This window comes from Salmo salar, chromosome 29, assembly GCF_965601325.2.
Source record: "Salmo salar chromosome 29, fSalSal1, whole genome shotgun sequence".
In the NCBI taxonomy this organism is placed as follows: Eukaryota; Metazoa; Chordata; class Actinopteri; order Salmoniformes; family Salmonidae; genus Salmo; species Salmo salar.
In genome coordinates, this window is record NC_138319.1 from 33,548,218 (window position 1) to 33,572,513 (window position 24,296).

The following is a 24,296-nucleotide window of genomic DNA, read 5'->3' on the forward strand; positions in this document are numbered from 1 at the left end:
AGGTGGTGATTGACTCCGCTGTCCTGGCGTCGTGAGGGAGCTTGTTCCACCATTGGGGTGCCAGAGCAGCGAACAGTTTTGACTGGGCTGAGCGGGAACTGTGCTTCCTCAGAGGTAGGGGGGCCAGCAGGCCAGTGGTGGATGAACGCAGTGCCCTTGTTTGGGTGTAGGGCCTGATCAGAGCCTGAAGGTATGGAGGTGCCGTTCCCTTCACAGCACCGTAGGCATTCACCATGGTCTTGTAGCGGATGCGAGCTTCAACTGGAAGCCAGTGGAGAGAGCGGAGGAGCGGGGTGACGTGAGAGAACTTGGGAAGGTTGAACACCAGACGGGCTGCGGCGTTCTGGATGAGTTGTAGGGGTTTAATGGCACAGGCAGGGAGCCCAGCCAACAGCGAGTTGCAGTAATCCAGACGGGAGATGACAAGTGCCTGGATTAGGACCTGCGCCGCTTCCTGTGTGAGGCAGGGTCGTACTCTGCGAATGTTGTAGAGCATGAACCTACAGGATCGGGTCACCGCCTTGATGTTAGTGGAGAACGACAGGGTGTTGTCCAGGATCACGCCAAGGTTCTTAGCACTCTGGGAGGAGGACACAAGGGAGTTGTCAACCGTGATGGCGAGATCATGGAACGGGCAGTCCTTCCCCGGGAGGAAGAGCAGCTCCGTCTTGCCGAGGTTCAGCTTGAGCTGGTGATCCGTCATCCACACTGATATGTCTGACAGACATGCAGAGATGCGATTCGCCGCCTGGTTATCAGAAGGGGGAAAGGAGAAGATTAATTGTGTGTCGTCTGCATAGCAATGATAGGAGAGACCATGTGAGGATATGACAGAGCCAAGTGACTTGGTGTATAGCGAGAATAGGAGAGGGCCTAGAACAGAGCCCTGGGGGACACCAGTGGTGAGAGCGCATGGTGCGGAGACAGATTCTCGCCACGCCACCTGGTAGGAGCGACCTGTCAGGTAGGACGCAATCCAAGCGTGGGCCGCGCCGGAGATGCCCAACTCGGAGAGGGTGGAGAGGAGGATCTGATGGTTCACCGTATCAAAGGCAGCAGATAGGTCTAGGAGGATGAGAGCAGAGGAGAGAGAGTTAGCTTTAGCAGTGCGGAGAGCCTCAAATCTTAAATCTCAAATCAGATCTTCAAACTAGATAATGCTTGTTTTATTATATGCTAAATCTATGGGTACATTTGTCACACCTCAAATAAGACTTTATTTTTGGATCTTGCTGATAAGCTTACTGAGCTGCAAAACAAGTATACACATGCATGGCTTATAATCGTTGGAGTCTTCAATGAAACACCCGATAACTCTTTAGATTTTCCCCTAGAATAGCTCAGAGATCTCAGAAATGTGACATCATCACCTCATTTTGCAGTAAACTGACTGTGGTTGATACTTGGCGTTTCTTTAATACGAACATAGTCTGTTTGTAATTTCTCCCCCACTGTTACAGAAGTAAGTTATAAACATGCTACTTTGACTGATCATAAAATTATATTACTGAAGTTAGAATGTTCTGAAAAATCCAGTGGCATTCGAGGACACTGGAAACTTAATAATTCACTCCTAAATGATTCAGCCAGTCTTTAGTAAGAGCATAAAGAGCTTAATCAGGGAGGATTTAGAACCAAAGCATGGAAGTAACTGGGAAATATTTAAATTCAAAGTAAGATCCATCTCCATTACACACAGTAGGGAACTAAAGAAGCAAAAATGTTTGAAAGAAGATGAGCTTATGAATTGAATTTTCTTTTAGAAAAGGATACTCTTTCAGCAGAGGAAGAAACCGATTTGAATACATCTCAAATAGAACTAGATCAAAATGTACATCAATTTAGCTATTTCACACAAGCAAGATCTCTCCTAGAGGGAAATTCTTCTGAATGCACATACTACTGAAATTGAATGGAAGAAAGCTTGGCTGCTCCCTCACAAATATTGCATATCAAATAAAGTAAATTCACTTTAAAAACTTGCACAAAATATACCCTTGCAATAACTTCTAAATTCATGGACTTAGAGGACATATGCAAGGGGAAATAGGTGACAGCCTTATTCTAAAGTAGATTAAATAAAAATGTCCCTCATCAATCTACACACATTACCCCATAATGACAAACCGAAAACAGTTTTTTAGAAATGTTTGCAAATTTACAAAAAATCAAAAACAGAAATACCTTATTTACATAAGCTTTCAGACCCTTTGCGATGAGACTCGAAATTGAGCTCAGGTGCATCCTGTTTCCATTGATAATACTTCAGATGTTTCTACAACTTGATTGGAGTCCACCTGTGGTAAATTCAATTGATTGTGCATTATTTGGAAAGGAACACACCTGTCTATATAAGGTGCCACAGTTGACAGTGCATGTCAGAGGAAAAACCAAGCCATGAGGTCGAAGGAATTGTCTGTAGAGCGCCGAGAGAGGATTGTGTCGAGGCACAGATCTGGGGAAGGCTACGAAAACATTTCTGCAGCATTGAAGTTCCCCAAGAGCACAGTGGCCTCCATCATTCTTAAATGGAAGAACTTTGAAACCATCAATACTCTTCCTAAAGCTGGCTACCCAGCCAAACTGAGCAATCGGGGAGAAGGGCCTTGGTCAGGGAGGTGACCAAGAACCCAATGATTACTCTAACAGAGCTCCAGAGTTCCTCTGTGGAGATGGGAGAACCTTCCAGAAGGACTACCATCTCTGCAGCACTCCACCATTCAGGCCTTTTATGGTAGAGTTGCCAGACAGAAGTCACTCCTCAGTAAAAGGCACATGACAGCCCACTTGGAGTTTGCCAAAAGGCACCTAAAGGACTCTCAGACCATGAGAAACAAGATTCTCTGGTCTGATGAAACCAAGATTGAACTCTTTGGCCTGAATGCCAAGCGTCACGTCTGGAGGAAAACCTGGCACCATCCCTACAGTGAAGCATGGTGGTTTCAGAATCATGCTAGCCAGGATTGTGGGAAAGATGAACGGAGCAAAGTACAGAGTGATCCTTGATGAAAACCTGCTCCAGAGCGCTCAGGACCTCAGACTGGGGCAAAGGTTCACCTTCCAACAGGACAATGACCCTAATTACACAGCCAAGACAATGCAGGAGTGGCTTCAGGACAAGTCTTTGAATGTCCTTGATTGGCCCAGCCAGAGCCCGGACTTGAACCCAATCGCACATCTCTGGAGAGACCTGAAAATAGCTTTGCAGTGACGCTCCCCATCCAACCTGACAGAGCTTGAGAGGATCTCCAGAGAAGAATGGGAGAAACTCTCCAAAGAAAGGTGTGCCAAACTTCATACCCAAGAAGACTCAATGCTGTAATCGCTGCCAAAGGTGCTTCAACAAAGTACTGAGTAAAGTGTCTGAATAGTTATGTAAATGTCATATTTCAATTTTTATTTTTTATATATTTCTAAAACCTGTTTTTGCTTTGTCATTGTGGGGTATTGTGTGTAGATTGAGGGGGGGGAAACTATTTAATCCATTTTAGAATAAGGCTGTAACGTAACAAACTGTGGAAAAAGTGAAGGGTTCAGAATACTTTCCGAATGCCCTGTAGATGGGAGTGGTTGAGGGTAGCTGAAGGATGGGACTAAAAACCAACAAAAGATAACTCATGTAAAATATACTATGTCTGTAAAATCTATATATTATTTAAAAGCCTAAGTGTTGTTGTCCATTAGTTTACTCCAATTAGGAGAGGGGTGGTAGGGTTAGGGGAAAATATTATAGGAAAATATATATTTTAAATATATGGGGGATTGGAAATGATGCAGACAATTACATTGATAGATTGTGGCTTCTATCTGCAATATTAAAGCTGAGATACCCCCCATTCATTTCTTAATTCTCACTGGTAAATTGTACATACACAAAAACAAGTACTTGAAATCTGTCCCCAAATGCAATATAGTTTTACTTGAAATCCAATATTTAATACAAATATTGTTTCTTGAACTTTGAATTACTTCTTCCATAATAGCCAATTTATATTTTGTAGCTAGTTAATTTTGAGGTAATGTTCACTTTGGTGTTGTTGACCTAAAAATGAGCTACTGGGCTACTAGAGGGATTTCCAGTTCACAGTAAACCTCATTTTTAGTTCAGTTTATGAGCTTTACAGGAATTTGTCTCACATTCTTGTGAACGTTGTTTAAAAGAGAACAATCCTTTCTGATGTGATAATCACAAAAGTCTAGGCTCCAACCAGATACAACAGTAAATTGAAAACTGTAGTATGTGTGTCCTACACAAACAATAAAGGCCCAAACTCCAAAGGCTTAACTTACTTCCACTGTGGTCCTTCTGACAACACGATGGCATGTGGGAACGAGTGACACTACGCTCGCTGCAATTTGCAAACAATAACAACAGCACTAATGACTATCATAACATTATTAACAATAGAAAAATACAGAGGTACCCATTAATAATGGTTCACTTCCAGAAAAGATGCCCTATATCAATCAGCCATGAAACTTCTCAACCAATTGTATATGTACAGTCAGGTCCTAAATTATCGGCACCCTTAATAAAATGTGCAAAGACACAAAAATAAATTCAACTACGGAGCTATATCGTATGCTCCAAAAAAATTGGGGGAATTATATTTTATACTAATACATATAATACATATAATTGCTCAGAGAAATAGATTTTGTTTACCAAGTAATATTTGTTTTATTTATTTAAAAAAATGGGTGTCAAAATTATTGGCACACCTCTTTTCAATACCTTACCATGTGAGGACAATGGCACTGAGCCTTTTTCTAAAATGTTTTATGAGATTGGAGAACACATTGGGAGGGATCTTAGACCATTCATCCCTACAGAATCTTTCCCGATCCTTGATATCGTTTGTCTGCGCTTATGGACTGCACACTTCAATTCAAACCACGTTTTCAATGGGGTTCAAGTCCGGAGACTGAGATGGCCATGGCAAAATGTAAAGTTTATGGTCAACTAACCATTTATTTTTGTATTCTGATGTGTGCTTGGGGTTACTGTCTTGCTGGAAGATCCACTTGCATCGGCAACCAGGTTTTTGGCTTAAAGGTCCTGGTACTGGGTAAAGTTCATGATGCCGTTGATCTTAACAAATGCCCCAGGACCAGTGGAAACAAAATATTCCCATAACATCAAAGTTCCAAGACCATATTTTACAGCAGGTATGGGGGTTCTTTTCTGCTTATGCCTCTTTCTTTAGACTCCAAACCCACCACTAGCGTGCTTGGTCAAAGAGCTCTATTTTCATGCCATCCAACAAATGTAAATGCCTTGGAGACTGCTAAAACGGTATTGGCACTTGAATTGGAACCTGTGCTATGGTCAGATGACATGTCTATAGGGAGGAGAATGTAGGGAAGAGTTTTGAGAAAACACTCCCAATAAATCTAGACTGTTCTATTTCACTAGCACCGCAACGACAGAGGCAGAGCAGGCAGATATCTGCCAATAACAATTCTAAACTCTGTTATATAGGCTGTGTTTTTTCTTTTAGAAAACTCTGCAATGTGATCAATATTTACATTATATTAAGCTTTGTTCATTTTAAGTCAAATGAAAATAACTAAATGACGTACAACAGAGTGCCTACGCAATTCCTACCATACCCTTTTGGCTTATTCTTGTTGGCCACCTTGGTAAGTAAAAAAATATATATATTCCAAACACTTAATTGTAGCTTCTATTAAGACAAGAAGAAAAAACAAACATAAAAGCATGTGATCTATTAAGAAGTAAATAGATATTTCCAAAAAGGTACACTTGCTTTGCCTTGATTGAGAAGGATTTATGTAATGGTTTTCAGTCAATGACTCAGACTGATACACTAATACTACTGTCTATTCTATAAACCAGACAGCGTTTAATGATTCAAAATTAAGATTAACAGTTAGTTTAACAATCCTCATTGCCAATGACCTTTGCTTTTCATTTGACGTCGGAAAATATGTTGAATTTCCCTCAAAGCACACAATACTTACCTGTTACTTTTACTTCCGTTCTGGATACTTCAGTCCACAGCCTAGAAGCTACCGTTAGACTGTTTATTGAAATTGTATAAACTGAGATTGGTTTATGGGTTACATATGGAGTGGCCTAGTTGCCACAACTATCAAACTGTAATTGAAGTTGAAGTTATATGGCCCTGAACAGTCATCTCCACTATTATGTTAAATTATAACAACACAGACAACTGGAGCACTGACTTGACACAGCTCTGCAAATACAGGGGAAGCACACTACTGCCTGTGCCAAAAACATCAGACCTCTTGGGAGAGGTATAGCACACATAGCCACATTCGCTTATGCTTTTGATAAAGTAATCGTCCATTTATTGGAATAGGACTGGTGAAAATGTGAGCAGGCCTGTGGACATGTGAGCAGGCCTGTGGACATGTCACCATCTGGTGTCCATATACACAAAAATCAAAGAAATATCAATATATTAAAAGTGTAATTTCTTTCCCCAATACACTTGAAGGTGGGGAACACAATTGCGAAACGTGATTGACATACCCCAAGGGGTATAAATGTCAATGCAATATTTAGCTCACGAGATGTGAAATCTCATCGCAGGAACACACTCAAAGTTGACAAATCATTTCTCAACTTTTACTTTAACACCAAATTGCCTTAAGCAAAATCCCAATGATCTCTGACAGGTTTGCATCTTCGTTTAGTACAGATCCACAACCAAGAAAATCGGCTACATTCTCACTTTTGAGTGTCAAAACACAAATAGCATCTGTGCAACAGTTTCCATGATTTCACAGAAAAAGCGTATAATTCTTTCACAAACACCTTCTATCCTCTGGAACATTAACACTGCATAGCATGGGTTGGCAATCAGCAGGCAACAGCCACCTCAAAGACAGATCATCCAACATGCTCTCTCTCGTCTCAAAATAAAGAAATTGTCCTGAGCGTTGGCTGTAGAGTGATCCGTTTTGCTTACAATCATCTTCTTGCCCCATTTTTCTAAAATCACCCAACATATCTATGACAATGCTATCAACATTAAAACTAATACCAAACCAGACATCGGGAGATAGAGACTTGATTGCCATCTGCTATTTTGGTGTTTAAACTGATACTGTGTAAAACTGTATTGGCATCTGTTGAGAAGACATTGTGTCACAAATATTACTCGGCAACAAATTAATTTACTGCCTGCACCAGCTGCAGCACCTTTTCAGACTGGTAAAAGAGTCAGCCTCCATCTTATCTGTTGTCCTCGATGACGATGGTTCTCCGTGGGTAGGTGTCTACTTCCACGAAGATGTAGCGAAACTCTAACTTCCCAGTTTCAGGGTTCTGTCAAAAGAGGACAAAAGCACGTTAAACTTCTATCACAACTTAAACAGCGCCTATGCAGATTAGCCAAATCTTATAGATGAAAATTGAGTTAAGATCAATCAACCAGATTATTGACACATGAAACACAAAATACTACATGAATAGTATGTCTAACCTCTTTGGATTCTGTGTGCACCGTTCCCTGACGGCCTGGTTCGTCCCCTTCAATGTAGAACTTCAGCCTCATGTGCTTTAGTCCATCCTTCATATACTCTACATGACTGAAGAAAATATGCTAGTAATCACACTTACAAAAGTCAGTCTGTTTTAATGAGGTAATTTTGTATTCCTAGTGTCTGAAGAAAGACCATCTTGGTAAAAAGTGAATTCTCACCTGACTTGCTGTCTTCTACCACGACGGGACGTCTCACCAAAGCACTTGATTGGCTCCCCAAACACTCCAATCACCTGTGGTTTAACAAGATGATAGAAAAGGGCAATCAGCTTTACACCATATTGCTTTAACCTACCCTGTGTTTTCAGATCAGTGCAGATGCAGGGAAGGAGACGGTTAATGTCTAACTCAGTGCTCTTGTATTCCAAGACACAGTCCTGTGAAAGGCCAATACATAAATGAATTGAACTGAAACACAGACCAAGACTAGATGGTTTTGTTGATGTTATGTTTTTGTGCTTGTTCTAATCTCACCTCTGGGTGTAACCTGGTTTTGTTGAAGGCTTTGCTGTAGACCTTGCTGGGGCTGGAGGAGGACAACAGCTCCTGGAACACCACGTACAACAACCCACCTGGGAACAAAACACACAGGTGTCAACAGGTGGGAGAAATACTGCCTTTCAATCAGATTACATCAACTAATGTTTCAATATCATGTTGTGGAATCACCAGTTACTCCAAGTCCGATGAGCACAACTATGAGATAGGTGAAGTCTTTGCCAGCTTCTTTGACTGTTGAGAGGGCAAGAACTGTGATTTAGTATACCCTTCCAGTTCTAAACTCTGATAACTGGAGCAAAGGATGATGCATGCCAATGTCACTTACAATAGTTTGGTCTCTTCTTATTTTGCAACACGTGTGATCATCGCCAAAAACAAATCCACTGATTCTGTCCAGTTACTGGCTGATTGTTCGACAATTACATTGCTGTGTTTGACAGACTTACCTTTATGTGCAGTAGAAGGTCCTCGCCTAGGTACTGACACCTGTCCACCATCCTTTTCTTCTTTACTTTTCAACCTTGTGTCGAGAGAAATGCTTCGATTCTGTGTACAAAATATACCGCTCGCAATAGGTGAGCGATCTGCGGTCCTGTAGAAAATATATCTGGAAAGTGCTGTAGTCGGATTCTGAAGGTGCACACTGTTTTGCATGCGTTTCCATATTCGATCAACGCATTGGGTTGATAGTGATTGATGTTGCTGCAAATTACGCTGCACAGCTTTCAGTATGAAAGAATACACCATGTTGTCCTCTATTCACGTTGACTTGCTAGCCAGCTCAGCTGTTACAACGCACTCGGTGTCTGGCCTCTACTTCGCAAACTGTCCCAGTATTAATGAACTGTTACTAAAGTCAAACCATTATACGATATAAATGACCTCATAGGAACACAATTCAATCTACAGTTCAATAAATACGTGCAGGTCTGTTAAGCGTTAAATTCTGAAGTTTACTGTTGAACCTTGGGCGCACGTATGTGTCGTCCTCGCTGTACCCGCGCGAAGAACTATGGGAGAGTGAGTTTTCTTGGTACAATGGTCGTCACTAGATACCACAGCCACAAAGTCATAATTATGGCTAAACCCCGTCTATTTCTACAATTTATCTTCTTAAAATATTATTTTAAACCTAACCTTAACCACACTGCTAAACTTTGTCTAATACTAACCTTAAATTAAGACCAAAAAGCTAATTTTTGTGTGCATGAATTTTTACGATTTTGACTAGTAACCACAGCCACAAAGAATCCTTGCTGATATAATGTCCCTGACAAGTCCCAGTGAATTATATCAAAGAGAATGCTGTGTTGGATGAAATAGACATCACAGCATTATCACAGAGAGTTTTTGAAACATGTATATATTAAAACATGTTTATTCTCTTTGATAATATGGGCACTTATTGAAGACTAGGGGAATGGCGCCAACGGTGGCGGTCGGTGCCGTTTTATTTTATTTTTTATTTTATTTTATTTTTTTCATGAGCATGGCTTGATTTCTATTACGCCTTATTGGATGACTGTAATTCATATTCCATTCACCCAGTTCAATGTAACATCGATAGGTTTAGGCTACTACATGATACTCAAATTTCCCCTATTACCCATCATGCGGTTGCTACAACCTAGCCTATGAATGAAAGTTTACAACGTAGGTCAACGACAGGTCAAGAGAAAATTTGAGGTGACAGACAGTGACATATGGACAGACAGTGACACATTCAATACACTCATGCCTGCATTTAGCTGATCTAGGGTGTAATCATTAGTCCAACAGTTGCAAAAAAAATAGATCCTATTGGACGAATTCAGGTATGTTTATGCAAAAAAAAAAATCCCGTTGCTTCCATTTAAGAAACTTTTTTCAACAGAATCGGTGGAATGAATACACCCTTGATCACGTGTAAACACAGTTAACTTTCATAGCAGCCACGCTGTATTCCTTCTTGCATCAATGCGCTCTCCTCCTCTCACCTTTTCACTTCGCTTGTGGACTTCAATGCACAACACATCAGCTGTATGTGACCAGGCAAACAAACCTTTCCAAGCCAAACCATATCATAACCACTACACACAGCCTACATCGTTGTCCCCATATTAGCTAAAGTAACGTCATAGTCAACATAGCTAATAGAACTAACGCGTTAGTAAACCAGCTACAATCATGCAGTAACATTAGTGTACAGTCAGTAAGCAGTTTAGCACTTACACCGGTGGGCCCCGGTGGCAATAAATTAGTAAAACCAAACGCTTACCTTGACTTGGAAGAGATCCAGTGTTGTGTTGGATAGTTATAGCCAGCTAGCTAACATAGCATCCCTCTGTTTGAGCAGGGTGTTTGAGTAGGCTAAACTAGCTAGCTGCTAGCTAAGTAAGTGAAACTGAAACTGAAAAAAATTGAAAATCTCTCTCTTGCTTCTCCTTCATTTTGACTATTGTCTTTCTCTCTTTTTGAGTCAACTACTCACCACATTTTATGCACTGCAGTGCTAGCTAGCTGTAGCATATGCTTTCAGTTCTAAATTCATTGGGTGGACAACATGTCAGTTCACGCTGCAAGAGCTCTGATAGGTTGGAGGATATCCTCCGGAAGTTGGCATAATTACTGTGTAAGTTTATGGAAGGGAGTGAGAACCATGAGCCTCCTAGGTTTTGTATTGAAGTCAATGTACCCAGAGGAGGAAGGAAGCTAGCTGTTCTCTGGCTACACCATGATGTTGGCTACACCATACGTTTTTAAATGTTTTACAAAAAAATCTAAATAATTCACTGAGGAGGATGGTCCTCCCCTTCCTCCTCTGGGGAGCCTCCACTGGGTCCCACTTCAGCTACAGCATTACAACAAGATGTCACAAGTGTCAGCTTACGTTGTTCATGGACAGGAACAAATTAATATCACTTTCCAATACAAACTCAGCAAGACTCGATAAGATTTAGTATCAGTTTATTGAAAACATTCTGCCCAGCATTTATTTAATGTGTTACCAAACAAAGTAGAGATCTCAGCAAACAGAGGGGTCTCAGACATATTCTGAAAGACAGGAAATAAAATATTGATGTTAATGCAAAGAAGGCCTAAGGCTGTTGGGCAATCAAGGGATTATGTAGTAGCCTAATAATTGAGCCCACTTTTCTTACTGTAGTCTAGTGTGCATAGACAAGCCTCAAATATAACCATTCCCAATGTTTGGGTTCCTAGTTGGAAATCTGACTGGGAATTCTCAAAACCAATTTCATTACATCCTGATGAGACCTGTGGCTGCCATAGAAATTACCTATACATCCCAATGTCCCATTTCAGTCCTCAGAAAGCACCAACATGGAGACCCTTCGTGTCCAATGGCTTGGAACACTATACAGTTTATACTCTTCTGACATCACAACATTCTCTGGGGTTTGAAACTTTGTCCGGGGAAAGAACTTGAGCCCTAATAGAGTGTAGGAAACATAACAGTGACACAGTGGGTTTCCAGATGGGATTTCAGTACCAAAATGGCGTCCTCATGTGTTTTGATGTTAAATACAAATAAAAAAAAAGTTTAAAAGAACAGGTTCAGGTACAGTCCATGAACAATGTACATTTAAGGTATTTATGTATCTTTTAAAGTTTCAGTCCAGTATCCGAAAGTATCAGTACGTGTCTCTGGCTTTACAATCTCAGCCATTTGATGAACACCAACAGGGCATATCACAGCTGTCATCAAAACAAGCCAACGCATACACAAAAAAAAACGTTTTTTTTCTTCTTATCACAACACTCTAAAAAAGAAATGTCGCTCAATGCAACAGTTCTCATGAGGGAGATTAATGTTACTTCCATAAATTGTCAAACTTGGCAAGATGCAGAAGAATGATGCATCTTTCTGAAGTATCTGTAGAGACATGAAAACACTATTAGCCTACTCAGTCCACAGTTAATGCAACTCTATTCTCTCTCCCTTATTTGAGACAGCTTCAATTGGATACGTTTTTTTAAAGAACTAATAAGAATGTTAATCCGCCATCCTGAAGTTTCATTAGACCAGTTTACTGTGTGAATGAAATTAAACCCTATAACAAGAACACATTCCAACATAAAATAGGCCTATTTTTTTTGTAAGTTGCCTACAGGGTTAAGACATGTACTGTTATTTTGCTGTCTCTCTCTCTCTCTCTCTCTGTGTGTGTGTGTGTGTGTGTGTGTGTGTGTGTGTGTGTGTGTGTGTGTGTGTGTGTTTACATAGCATTTGATTTACATTCTCTTACATTTTAAATTACAGTAATACAATAACAGCACAACAAGCTGTGTCAAAATGAAGTGACCACAAAACATAAACTGAACATGTGAAAACACACAAAGTGCATTACTGAAAGAACAAACACTAACATAAACAACAGCAAAGCAGAAAACTGAGCAAGCATGTCAAATTAAACTAAAGATTGATTTATTGTTGTGATATTGAAGGTGTCAGCATAGTTGCAACGATGTAGTGTAGACAATAGCATCATCCGTGTCACTGTCAACACTGTAATAACTTCCTGATAGTGTTTAAGTGAGAGTGGACTGGGAATACATTGTACGATAGAGTGGAGATCAAAATATTTTGATTTAGTATAGTCTTGGTGTGGCTAAATGGTGCGTCTTAATGGTGTCCATTTGTAAGAGAGTGTGTGTGTGTGTGTGTGTGTGTGTGTTGGGGCACATTTGTGTGTGCATGTGCATGTCTGTTTGCAACTATTTATATTTTGTCAAATGTTACTCGCAACCAAATTAATTTCGTTTCATAAAGAATCACATGACTTGATTGGACTTCAATGATAAGGACTTGGAAAACACATGATGAAAATAATTAGATAAAACCTTAAAATAAAAAAATATTAAGCTTTTATTGTTTATTTTCTTACAAAGCTTTAAAAACGCTCCTCTTTTCAAATACCCCCAGCAGAAAAGTCTGAGTACAAAGACGACAGGCTACTAAAAGAGGCTGTGACGACAAATGAACTGAAATGAAATCGTTTTTTTGTCAAATAATAAACAACTACATTTTTTTATAATTTACATTTGTGAAAGGAATCAACATTTAAAAATTAAGGTTAGTTTTGCATTGGCATTTATTTGAAATGTAATTTAGTTTAATTAGCATGCAATCAATTAATACTAGCAATAATAATTTTATGAATGGATTTCCTTTATGTTACGGTGAACTTATTTATAATGGATTTATAATATATTCATAATTTATTTATAATTGCATGTATTGTATTAGTGGTTGACTTAACTTTCAATCTAGATGTTAAATTGTTCATGTTTCAATGGATTTAAAAAACATGCACAAGTCATGCCATTCCATTTTCAATTCTCATAGAAAATAACTTGATTTGGCTTATTCAAAAAAGTCTACATAACACTGGGGTTAGTTCCCAAGTGATCAACTAATTATTACCAGTCAATTGTATTATTACTGATAAACTTAGCACAACAAAAAAAATGGATACACCAATTTATAATTTATAATATGCTGTAAAAATCCTACAAAATCACATGCTCTAAATATTAAACTGAGGAAGGGGTTCTGGTCACCATAGTCCTCGTTGTTGATGATACATTTGAGAACCAAAACGTGGTTCCCACAATGCATTCATCCAAAATGTTTAGTTGATAATAATGTACCTTCTTAAAGGGGAATGGAAATTCAAATCTGACTTGACAATATAGGGTGAGAATAGTAGCCTACTTAAATTCAAGTTTCAAGACTTTCTAGCCAGTCTATATTCAGGCAATTGTTTTCATCTCTGTAGCTACTTTGTTCCAGTTTGTTACATATTAAATATTCTCTATTTCCATCAGTCATTCATCGCCACCATCATCGCCACCACCATCATCACCATCATCGCCATCATCACCACCACCACCATCATCACCACCACCATCATCACCACCACCATCATCGCCACTACCATCATCATCGTGCCCGATTGCAGTTCCTATGGCTTCCACTAGATGTCAACAGTCTTTAGAAAGGGTTTCAGGCTGGTTTTTGGAAAAATGAGCCGGAAATTGTAGTTTTTCTAGGTGGCTCCCATTTTGGCTGTAGTGTTTCCAAGCGTGTGAATGAGAGCGCCTTCTTTGGTATTTTTCTCCGGTAAAGACAATAACGATTCTCCGTCTTAAATTTTATCGTTTATTTGCATATTAGGGTACCGAAGGTTTGATTATAAACGTTGATTGACTTGTTTGGATAAGTTTATTGGTAACGTTTGGGATTCATTTTGTATGCATTTTGAAGGAGGGAAACAGTGGATTATTGACTGAAGCGCGCCAGCAAAACTGAGTTTTTATGGATATAAAGAAAGACTTTATCGAACAAAAGGACCATTTATATGTAACTGGGACCTTTTGGAGTGCCAACAGAAGAAGATCTTCAAAGGTAAGGCATATATTATATCGCTATTTCTGACTTTTGTGTCGCAACTCCCTGGTTGAAAATGATTTGTTATGCATTTGTGTGCTGGGCGCTGTCCTCAGATAATCACATGGTTTGCTTTCGCTGTAAAGCCTTTTTGAAATCTGACACGGCGGCTGGATTAACAACAAGTTAAGCTTTATTTTGATGTATTGCACTTGTGATTTCATGAAAGTTTAATATTTATAGTCATTTAATTTGAATTTGGCACTCTGCCATTTCACCGGATGTTGGCCAGGTGGGACGCTATCGTATTCGTAAGAATTAAGGTAACTTGAGAGAGAAAAAAAAAAAAAAAACACACACTGCTCTTGATAGTATCACTGCTCTTTATTAAGGTTTACGTATCGGCCTTCGTGAGTGTTTTTAATTTGCACCCTTATGTAGACATTGCTCCTACATAAGGGTGCAAATTAAAAACCCTCACAAAAGCTCTGACGAAGGCCTTGGGGCCGATACGTAAAGATTAATAAAGAGCAGTGTTACTAGAAAAAGCAGTGTGTGGGTTTCTTATTTTTTCTCTCATGTTATTCAATTGTTACCATGCACCTGCAACAAAGATAGCTCCGATGTGTAAGTGCCTTTTTCAACATTAAGCTAAAACTGAAGACAACAGTAGACATAGATGCTGAAAAAAGCCTTGTTCTGTATTTGATTCATTCAACAAGCCGAGAATACAGTGTAAGTGTGACTTCAGGAATATGTTGTAAATGTCTGAAACCATTACAGGTGACTAACTTGTTTAGAATGAAAACTATGTTTTTAGTATTGTGTATGTACTTGTAGTATAGTACTATATATATATATATGCTTAATCAAAAGTCTTCTAATAAAATATACTTATGTTAAATAATACAGGTCAAATAAAGGTCTAAGGTTAGAAACATCCTTATTGTCCATAGGTTCAACAGAAGATGACTGGAAAAGTCCATGCTAGTAAATAATAAGAGGATGATCAAGATGGGCCCTCGATAAGAAGAGGACACAAGTACAAGCTTCAAATAAACCACGCAATAAAAAAGAAAAAAATAGCAGCCAAATTTCACACAAAAAACACACCACAAACCAAGATGGGAGAGGGACCATCTTGATGATGATAATGAATCATACAAAAAAATCTAACAAACAAAAAAACTAACTCTATCCAGAACAACTTCACAAAAAATGTAACAATCAAAGCTACATCAAACTACCATGACTGAGAAACTGACTTACATGGTAAAACTATGAACTACACAGCAACACACAATATGTTTATTGTTGTATAAGTGAGAGGGGGAGGGGCTTACCTTGAGATTGTCTTAGACCCTAGTCGTGTTGTGTTCTGATTCGTGTTTGCTCAAAGAGCCAATGAGGCAGAACCTGAAATGTCACCGCTCTGTTGTTTAATATCAAACGTTTGCATAGAGATTTTCATATATTTGAAATATATTATATAATTGCTACAAAAAAAAAAGCTGAACATTTGAACAGAGTTTTGAGCTCTGGAAGTCTTGCATGCGTAGAAATAGCTGTGCTGGGAATTATACTGTAGTTAAACCAAGACGCATACAGGTATACAGGTTGAATAGAGAAGAGCACACAAAATGCATGCACAACAAAGGTACTTGAAGTTGGAAGTTATTTTGGAGGTACAAGAAGTGTTCCTCCATTTATTCTTGGTAACATGTAATGTATCAAGCCATCAAGGTGCAGATACATGTACAATAAAATATTTTTAATTATTTATAGGAAACAGGTTCATGCCAAAGGTTTGAACTGTACCAAAAAAAACAACAACATTATCACAGTTAACTTCTAACATTAACAAAGTTAATTATGTTTTTATCTTTTGAGTTTACGAAATAAAGTTATTTGCATTCTAAATGGATGAATCAATAATCTCTTTATCAGTGCCAGGCACCAATACAAGCCCTTGTGTTGAGAGTCAGAGTAGACAGACATACTGATCTACATGTCCTCTGTAGAAAAAGGCAACATGTACTATCGTTGTACATCACAAATCAGTCTTTTAATTCACGACGTAGATCTAATGACACTGGCCATATTTGTGGGCGTGGTCTGGAGCCACAGGAGCAACACAGATGGAGAAATAAATCAATATGAAGATTGAGAAGGGGAGGAGTGACATAATGGGTGATAAAGAAACAGAGGGGGCGGCTCTCACTACCACAGCATAGCCCTTTATGAATGATAACAGAGTTGACGGAAAAAGGAAGATTGAAGCAAAAAACAAAGCTAAACCCCTCCCCCCCCAAAAAATAAATGAACAGTAAAATGAAGGAAAGAGGAAAAATAGAGGAGGATTAAAAAATGTTTAAAAAAGGAAAAAAAATCAATGTCACCCTCCAACATAACATCTTCTATTAGGATGTCTTCATTGATTGACAGATTGATTTATCATGGATTATCATGGAAATCTATAGATACTGACCGCTGGACTGCCTTCTCGTGACGCGACAGTCGGTGGCTCGTCGTGGGAACCTCGTCCAGGTCGTCGTCGAGGTCACACCCATTGTCGGCCGCTTCCTGCGAGTAGCTGTGCTTCATCACTAGGATGCTGCGCCGGTTTCCCGTGGCAACGCTGGGCAGCAGCGGCCGTACCGACTGCGGTGGAAGGTCCGTGAGGAGGGCTGCGGCCCCGCGTGCGCTCAGGTGCCCGCGGCTTCCCCGCCCACTGAGTGACAGCTGGGACAGGTGGGCGGAACCAGGGTTGGAGGCGGATCCACAATGGTGGTCATGGACGCACCGCGACGACGAGCGGTGCAGTGCGTGGTAGTTCTCCAAGTCCTCTGCTAGATCTACTATATCCGCCGAAGCGGCGGTGGCATGCGTGGTGCTGCGTAACGTGCAGAGCCCATAATGCTGCGGCTCGAAGACCTCCTGGAACATGGTGGGGTCAAAGTCCTCGCGCCGGAGGATGTACTTCTTCCTGGGTTGTTTGATCTGAACGATAACCGACACAATGAGGAGGATGAGGACGATGCAGCAGGTGACGCCGATGATGGTGCCGTTGGTGTTGTTCAGGTTGTCCAGGATGTTAGCTTTCCTCTTCTCTGTAGGGGGACGGAGGGAGAGGATGAGAGGGAAGGGATGAGGAGAGAGAGAAAGATAGGGGAAGAGAGAAATAGAGAGATAGGTGGGAGGGAGACAGAGAGATACAGTGAGAAGACCAAATAGTAGAGGTCAAGAGACTTGATAATGTTTCTAATTTAGAGGTCAGAAGACATGTTGATGTTTCTAGTATAGAGAGTGTGTCCTTTGCTTTCATCTCCTCTTTGTAAATGTAGCCAAGTGGTAAAACACACTGCAGTTCTATAATTATTCCACTGTGTGGCACTGCCCCTTTAAGAAATTACCAATTTACACCCACACAAGTCACGAAAACAGCACCAAAGTTTCCTGCATAATCATACACACACACACACACACACACACACAGACACACACCACACACACACACACACACACACACACACACACACACACACACACACACACACACACACACACACACACACACCACACACATCAGCAGACGGCTAGATCACAGTTAACAAGCAAATATGATTCCCAACACACAGAGGAAATAAACTACATAAAGATGAAGATGTTATTGATGTGCTGGGTGAAAGGGTCAGGAACAAACACCAGGGTTAGACAGAGCAACAAACACCAGGGTTAGACAGAGGAACAAACACCAGGGATAGACAGAGGAACAAACACCAGGGATAGACAGAGCAACAAACACCAGGGATAGACAGAGGAACAAACACCAGGGATATACAGAGCAACAAACACCAGGGATAGACAGAGGAACAAACACCAGGGTTAGACAGAGCAACAAACACCAGGGTTAGACAGAGCAACAAACACCAGGGTTAGACAGAGCAACAAACACCAGGGATACACAGAGCAACAAACACCAAACACCAGGGATAGACAGAGCAGCAAACACCAGGGATAGACAGAGCAACAAACACCAGGGTTAGACAGAGGAACAAACACCAGGGTTAGACAGAGGAACAAACACCAGGGTTAGACAGAGGGACAAACACCAGGGTTAGACAGAGGGACAAACACCAGGGTTAGACAGAGGAACAAACACCAGGGATACACAGAGCAACAAACACCAGGGTTAGACAGAGGAACAAACACCAGGGATAGACAGAGGAACAAACATGCAGTGAATGGAGAGGTTTGGTGGCTGCCTGGGTTCAAACTCTGGTCACCAGCATGGTTACTGTGTAGCCCACAGAGCTGAAAGGAGCATGGAGGAACAGTTCACCCAGCCTTAGATATAGCATGTGTACTAACCAACCCACTAGAGCCAGTGCTAGCCTCCTCTCTGTAGGAGTCAGTCAGGAGGAACACTGTATCAACTTATGTGGAGCTCAGACATAAAGAGCTAAGGATCATTGTATGGATCTAATTGGACAGCTGTAAGAACAGAGGGAGTCAGGAGACATCAGGAGAGGCCGTTGAAAGGGAACATAGTTCAGGAAATAAAATAAACGTACAATGGCCCCTGATCAACCCTGAGGACCAACAGGATAGAAGGGAAGGGGTTGTATGAATCATGATATAGATCTAATAGGAGAAACAGAGAGAGTGTGGAGAACACTGAGGTAACAGCGAAGCACTGAAGATCAGGAAAAAGCTGAGAGGGACAGAGTTCAGGAAATAAAATAATAAGCAATGGAATATATATAGACTTGGTCTTCATTGAGGATGGAGGGGTATTGGCAGTGGGTCATGACATGGGATCAGTGGAACAGGATACATTGTTAAGGAAGTGTGCACCAGAATCAAGTATGGATTGAGAGGGAGAGAGGGAGAGGCGGAGAAGGGGAGAGGGGAGAGGCGGAGAAGGGGAGAGGCGGAGAAGGGGAGAAGGGGAGAGGCAGAGAAGGGGAGAGGCAGAGAAGGGGAGAGGCGGAGAAGGGGAGAGGGGAGAGGGGGAGAAGGGGAGAGGCAGAGAAGGGGAGAGGGGAGAGGCGGTGAAGGGGAGAGGCGGAGAAGGGGAGAGGGGAGAGGGGAGAAGGGGAGAAGGGGAGAGGGGAGAGGCGGAGAAGCGGAGAGGCAGAGAAGGGGAGAGGCGGAGAAGGGGAGAAGGGGAGAGGGGAGAGGCGGAGAAGGGGAGAGGCGGAGAAGGGGAGAGGCGGAGAAGGGGAGAGGCGGAGAAGGGGAGAGGGGAGAGGGGGAGAGGGGGAGAAGGGGAGAGGGGAGAGGCGGTGAAGGGGAGAGGCGGAGAAGGGGAGAGGGGAGAGCATCAGGTATGGATCAGGTGGGATAGAATTCTATTAGGAGTGTGTGAAGGAAACACTGTGGGAAGTGCACGGATTGAGAGGAACATAGATCGGATACAGGGAGGGGATACACAGTGGATTGGTTTGGATTGACATTGGATTTAATGTGTTAAAATCCTGAGAGAAGGAAGAGGGAGAGAGTGAGCTGGGAGAGGGGGAGAGAGAACTGGAAGAGGGAGAGAGAGCTAGAAGAGGGAGAGAGTGAGCGGAAGAGGGAGAGAGTGAGCTGGGCAAGGGAGAGAGTGAGCTGGGAGAGGGAGAGAGTAAGCTGGGAGAGGGAGGGAGAGAGCTGGGAGTGGGAGACAGTGAGCTGGGAGAGTTAGAGAGTGAGCTGGAAGAGGGAGAGAGTGAGCTGGAAGAGGGAGCTGGAAGAGGTAGAGAGTGAGGTGTGAGAGGGAGCTGGGAGAGGGAGAGAGGAAGCTGGGAGAGGGAGAGAGTGAGCTGTGAGAGGTAGAGAGTGAGCTGGAAGAGGTAGAGAGTGAGCTGGAAGAGGGAGAGAGTGAGCTGGAAGAGGGAGAGAGTGAGCTGGAAGAGTTAGAGAGTGAGCTGGAAGAGGTAGAGAGTGAGCTGGAAGAGGGAGAGAGTGAGCTGGAAGAGTTAGAGAGTGAGCTGGAAGAGTTAGAGAGTGAGCTGGAAGAGGGAGAGAGTGAGCTGGAAGAGGGAGAGAGTGAGCTGTGAGAGGGAGCTGGAAGAGGGAGAGAGTGAGCTGGGAGAGGGAGAGAGTGAGCTGGAAGAGGGAGAGAGTGAGCTGTGAGAGGGAGCTGGAAGAGGGAGAGAGTGAGCTGGGAGAGGTAGAGAGTGAGCTGGAAGAGGGAGAGAGTGAGCTGTGAGAGGGAGCTGGGAGAGGGAGAGAGTGAGCTGGGAGAGGTAGAGAGTGAGCTGGGAGAGGTAGAGAGTGAGCTGGAAGAGGGAGAGATTGAGCTGGAAGAGGTAGAGAGTGAGCTGGAAGAGGTAGAGAGTGAGCTGGAAGAGGTAGAGAGTGAGCTGGAAGAGGTAGAGAGTGAGCTGGAAGAGGTAGAGAGTGAGCTGGAAGAGGGAGAGAGTGAGCTGGGAGAGAGGGAGAGAGTGAGCTGGGAGAGGGAGAGAGTGAGCTGGGAGAGGGAGAGAGTGAGCTGGGAGAGAGGGAGAGAGTGAGCTGGGAGAGAGAGAGAGAGAGAGAGTGAGCTGGGAGAGGTAGAGAGAGCTGGAAGAGGTAGAGAGTGAGCTGGGAGAGAGGGAGAGAGTGAGCTGGGAGAGAGGGAGAGAGTGAGCTGGGAGAGAGGGAGAGAGTGAGCTGGGAGAGAGAGAGAGAGAGAGTGAGCTGGGAGAGGGAGAGAGAGTGAGCTGGGAGAGAGGGAGAGAGTGAGCTGGGAGAGAGAGAGAGAGTGAGCTGGGAGAGAGAGAGAGAGTGAGCTGGGAGAGGGAGAGAGTGAGCTGGGAGAGGGAGAGAGTGAGCTGGGAGAGGGAGAGAGAGTGAGCTGGGAGAGGGAGAGAGTGTAGAGCCGATTTTGGACAAATCAGTCAAGACACCAACCATAATAAAGGGTTAAACACAGGTTTTGAATCAGCTCCTGAATTGTATTGAATATAACTATGATCCCCTTATCTTCATGTAATGACATAAAAAAGAAATAAAAAATGATAATAATATTGAGCATGGGTTTGACCTCTCACCTTTGCAGTGGTTCTCGTCCCAGGGGTAGACACAGTTCTGAATACCATTACACACCAGGGTGTTGTTAATACACATGTTACTGTGACAGAAGAAGGCATCCGGCTCGCATGGAGCTGTAACGACAGGAGAGAAAGCAACATTAGACAGAGATATACATCATGTACTCATAGGAATCAGTTGCTTGCAGTGCTCAACAACTGTAGTGGGGAAAGGGGATACCTAGTCAGTTGAAACAGAGAGGTGCGGGGGGGGGGGGGGAATCAACGTCTTCAGCCCCCGGGGAACAGTGGTACTGGCCCAACGCTCTAACCACCTGCCGCCCCTTCTGTTTTTGTAATCAATGATGTATTAGACGTTTCCCCATAATAATCACAAGTATAAGCTACATTACTCAAATGGTTAAGGATGATTGTGATTTTAATGAAAGGAGTGCATACTATTGCAGACCAAACAGCCTTTTTACCGTGTCTGATCTGACACAAAATCAACTCCATTAGGAAGCACAAATAAGTCAACAACGTGAATCATTATCAGAGACAGACATGAACCAGTATAATGACTCAGCTCTGAACCATCTGTTCTTCATGAGTTTTCATCTTTCCTCCTTTTTCAGAAATCCGCTGAGACAAGGCCGTGCATAGTAATCTCTCTGGGAGTGCTCTTCATAAAGCTATCTATTTAATTACACAGGCAGGGTAACACCTGGAGAGAATACCTTGATATCCTGGAGATATCACAACACATGTAGGCCTAAATCCTTCAGGGCCAGAGTTACTGCATATATACATAACTTAACTTGAATGGGAACACTAATTATCTACGTATGGATGCCAATAGGTAGACGTGCAAAGCTAAAAGAGGTACGTTATGACGGTGTGTTGATACTGGCAGGGAATGGAACGCTGTGCGTGTGTGTTTGTGCGTGCGTATGTATGTATGTGTGTGTGTGTGCATGTGTGTGTATGTGTGTTTGTGCGTGTGTGTGTATGTGTGTATCCGTAAGACACATAGCTGTAGCTGCGATGATAGTTGGTGACTGAGATCATACAAAGTGAGAGATGTGAGGAGACGAGGGAGAGAGAGAGAAGTGTTAGGAGAGAGAGAGAAAGAGACAGAGAGCTGTTAGGAGAGAGAGAGAGTGTTAGGAGAGAGAGAAAGAGAGAGAGAGAGAGAGAGAGAGGTGTTAGGGGAGAGAGAGAGGGGTGTTAGGAGAGAGAGAGAGAGAGAGAAAGAGAGAGAGAGAGAGGTGTTAGGAGAGAGAGAGAGAGCGAGAGAGAGAGAGAGAGAGAGGCAGAGAGAGAGAGAGAGAGAGGTGTTAGGAGAGAGAGAGAGAGGCAGAGAGAGAGAGAGGTGTTAGGAGAGAGAGAGAGAGGGGCAGAGAGAGAGAGAGAGAGGTGTTAGGAGAGAGAGAGAGAGGCAGAGAGAGAGAGAGAGGTGTTAGGAGAGAGAGAGAAAGGGAGAGAGAAAGGGAGAGACAGAGCCTTCGAGGCAGCATGAATAGAGTTATCCAATTATAGCGTCTCTGGTAATGTGTCAGCACTTCATCACAGCGGTAATTATACAAGCAAGACACCTCCCCTCTCAATCACCAATAACACTAATGCACTGGCCATCCTGCAGCCCACCTAGTGTAACATACAGACCCACCCAGTGTAACAGACAGACCCACCTAGTGTAACATACAGACCCACCTAGTGTAACATACAGACCCACCCAGTGTAACATACAGACCCACCCAGTGTAACATACAGACCCACCTAGTGTAATAGACAGACCCACCCAGTGTAATAGACAGACCCACCCAGTGTAATAGACAGACCCACCCAGTGTAATACAGACCCACCCAGTGTAATAGACAGACCCACCCAGTGTAATACAGACCCACCCAGTGTAATAGACAGACCCACCTAGTGTAACATACAGACCCACCCAGTGTAATAGACAGACCCACCCAGTGTAATAGACAGACCCACCCAGTGTAATAGACAGACCCACCCAGTGTAATAGACAGACCCACCCAGTGTAATACAGACCCACCCAGTGTAACAGACAGACCCACCCAGTGTAACACAGACCCACCCAGTGTAACAGACTGACCCACCCAGTGTAACAGACTGACCCACCCAGTGTAACAGACAGACCCACCCAGTGTAACAGACAGACCCACCCAGTGTAACAGACAGACCCACCCAGTGTAACAGACAGACCCACCCAGTGTAATAGACAGACCCACCCAGTGTAATAGACAGACCTACCCAGTGTAACAGACTGACCCACCCAGTGTAACAGACTGACCCACCCAGTGTAACAGACAGACCCACCCAGTGTAACAGACAGACCCACCCAGTGTAACAGACAGACCCACCCAGTGTAATAGACAGACCCACCCAGTGTAACAGACAGACCCACCCAGTGTAATAGACAGACCCACCCAGTGTAATAGACAGACCTACCCAGTGTAACAGACAGACCCACCCAGTGTAACAGACAGACCCACCCAGTGTAACAGACAGACCCACCCAGTGTAACAGACAGACCCACCCAGTGTAATAGACAGACCCACCCAGTGTAACAGACAGACCCACTCAGTGTAACAGACAGACCCACCCAGTGTAACAGACAGACCCACCCAGTGTAACAGACAGACCCACCCAGTGTAATAGACAGACCCACCCAGTGTAACAGACAGACCCACCCAGTGTAGTAGACAGACCCACCCAGTGTAATAGACAGACCCACCCAGTGTAATAGACAGACCTGCTGACGAATCAAATGATCACACCAAGCCAAGACAGTTTCCTCCATTCAATCTGATGTAATTTAATGGGATTTAATCAATCTTTATTACAATC

At 42.7% G+C, this 24,296-nt stretch overlaps 2 protein-coding genes across 2 annotated transcripts in view; both read right to left on the reverse strand.

Moving 5' to 3' along the window:
- Positions 1–6,790: 6,790 nt before the first annotated feature.
- Positions 6,791–9,033, reverse strand: LOC106590615 (mitochondrial import inner membrane translocase subunit Tim21). The gene is made up of 6 exons (XM_014181741.3): positions 8,483–9,033; positions 8,205–8,267; positions 8,010–8,107; positions 7,695–7,768; positions 7,476–7,581; positions 6,791–7,318 (listed from the first exon to the last, which is right to left on the reverse strand). The coding sequence occupies exons 1-6, from the start codon at positions 8,781–8,783 to the stop codon at positions 7,226–7,228; spliced, it is 735 nt and encodes a 244-aa protein (XP_014037216.1). The 5' UTR covers positions 8,784–9,033; the 3' UTR covers positions 6,791–7,225.
- Positions 9,034–10,965: 1,932 nt separating this feature from the next.
- The window catches only part of LOC106590614 (neuropilin and tolloid-like protein 1), a 158,803-nt gene continuing 145,472 nt past the window's right edge, over positions 10,966–24,296 (reverse strand). The window contains exons 8-11 of the mRNA XM_045710960.2: positions 21,444–21,557; positions 16,916–17,537; positions 15,771–15,843; positions 10,966–11,910 (exon numbers count right to left, since the gene is read on the reverse strand). Of these exons, the coding sequence (XP_045566916.1) occupies positions 15,783–15,843; positions 16,916–17,537; positions 21,444–21,557 (797 nt within the window). The 3' untranslated portion in view covers positions 10,966–11,910; positions 15,771–15,782. The remainder of the gene's footprint in view (positions 11,911–15,770; positions 15,844–16,915; positions 17,538–21,443; positions 21,558–24,296) is intronic.

Bases quoted from the DNA above. Each gene is read 5' to 3' on its own strand.
- LOC106590615 (XM_014181741.3), bottom strand. From the start codon at position 8,783: ATGGTGTATTCTTTCATACTGAAAGCTGTGCAGCGTAATTTGCAGCAA. The intron at 7,769-8,009 runs GTGAGATTAGAA...GTTAAACCACAG, and splicing joins AAACCAGGTTACACCCAGAG to GTGATTGGAGTGTTTGGGGA. The intron at 7,319-7,475 runs GTTAGACATACT...CTCTTTTGACAG, and splicing joins TGCACACAGAATCCAAAGAG to AACCCTGAAACTGGGAAGTT.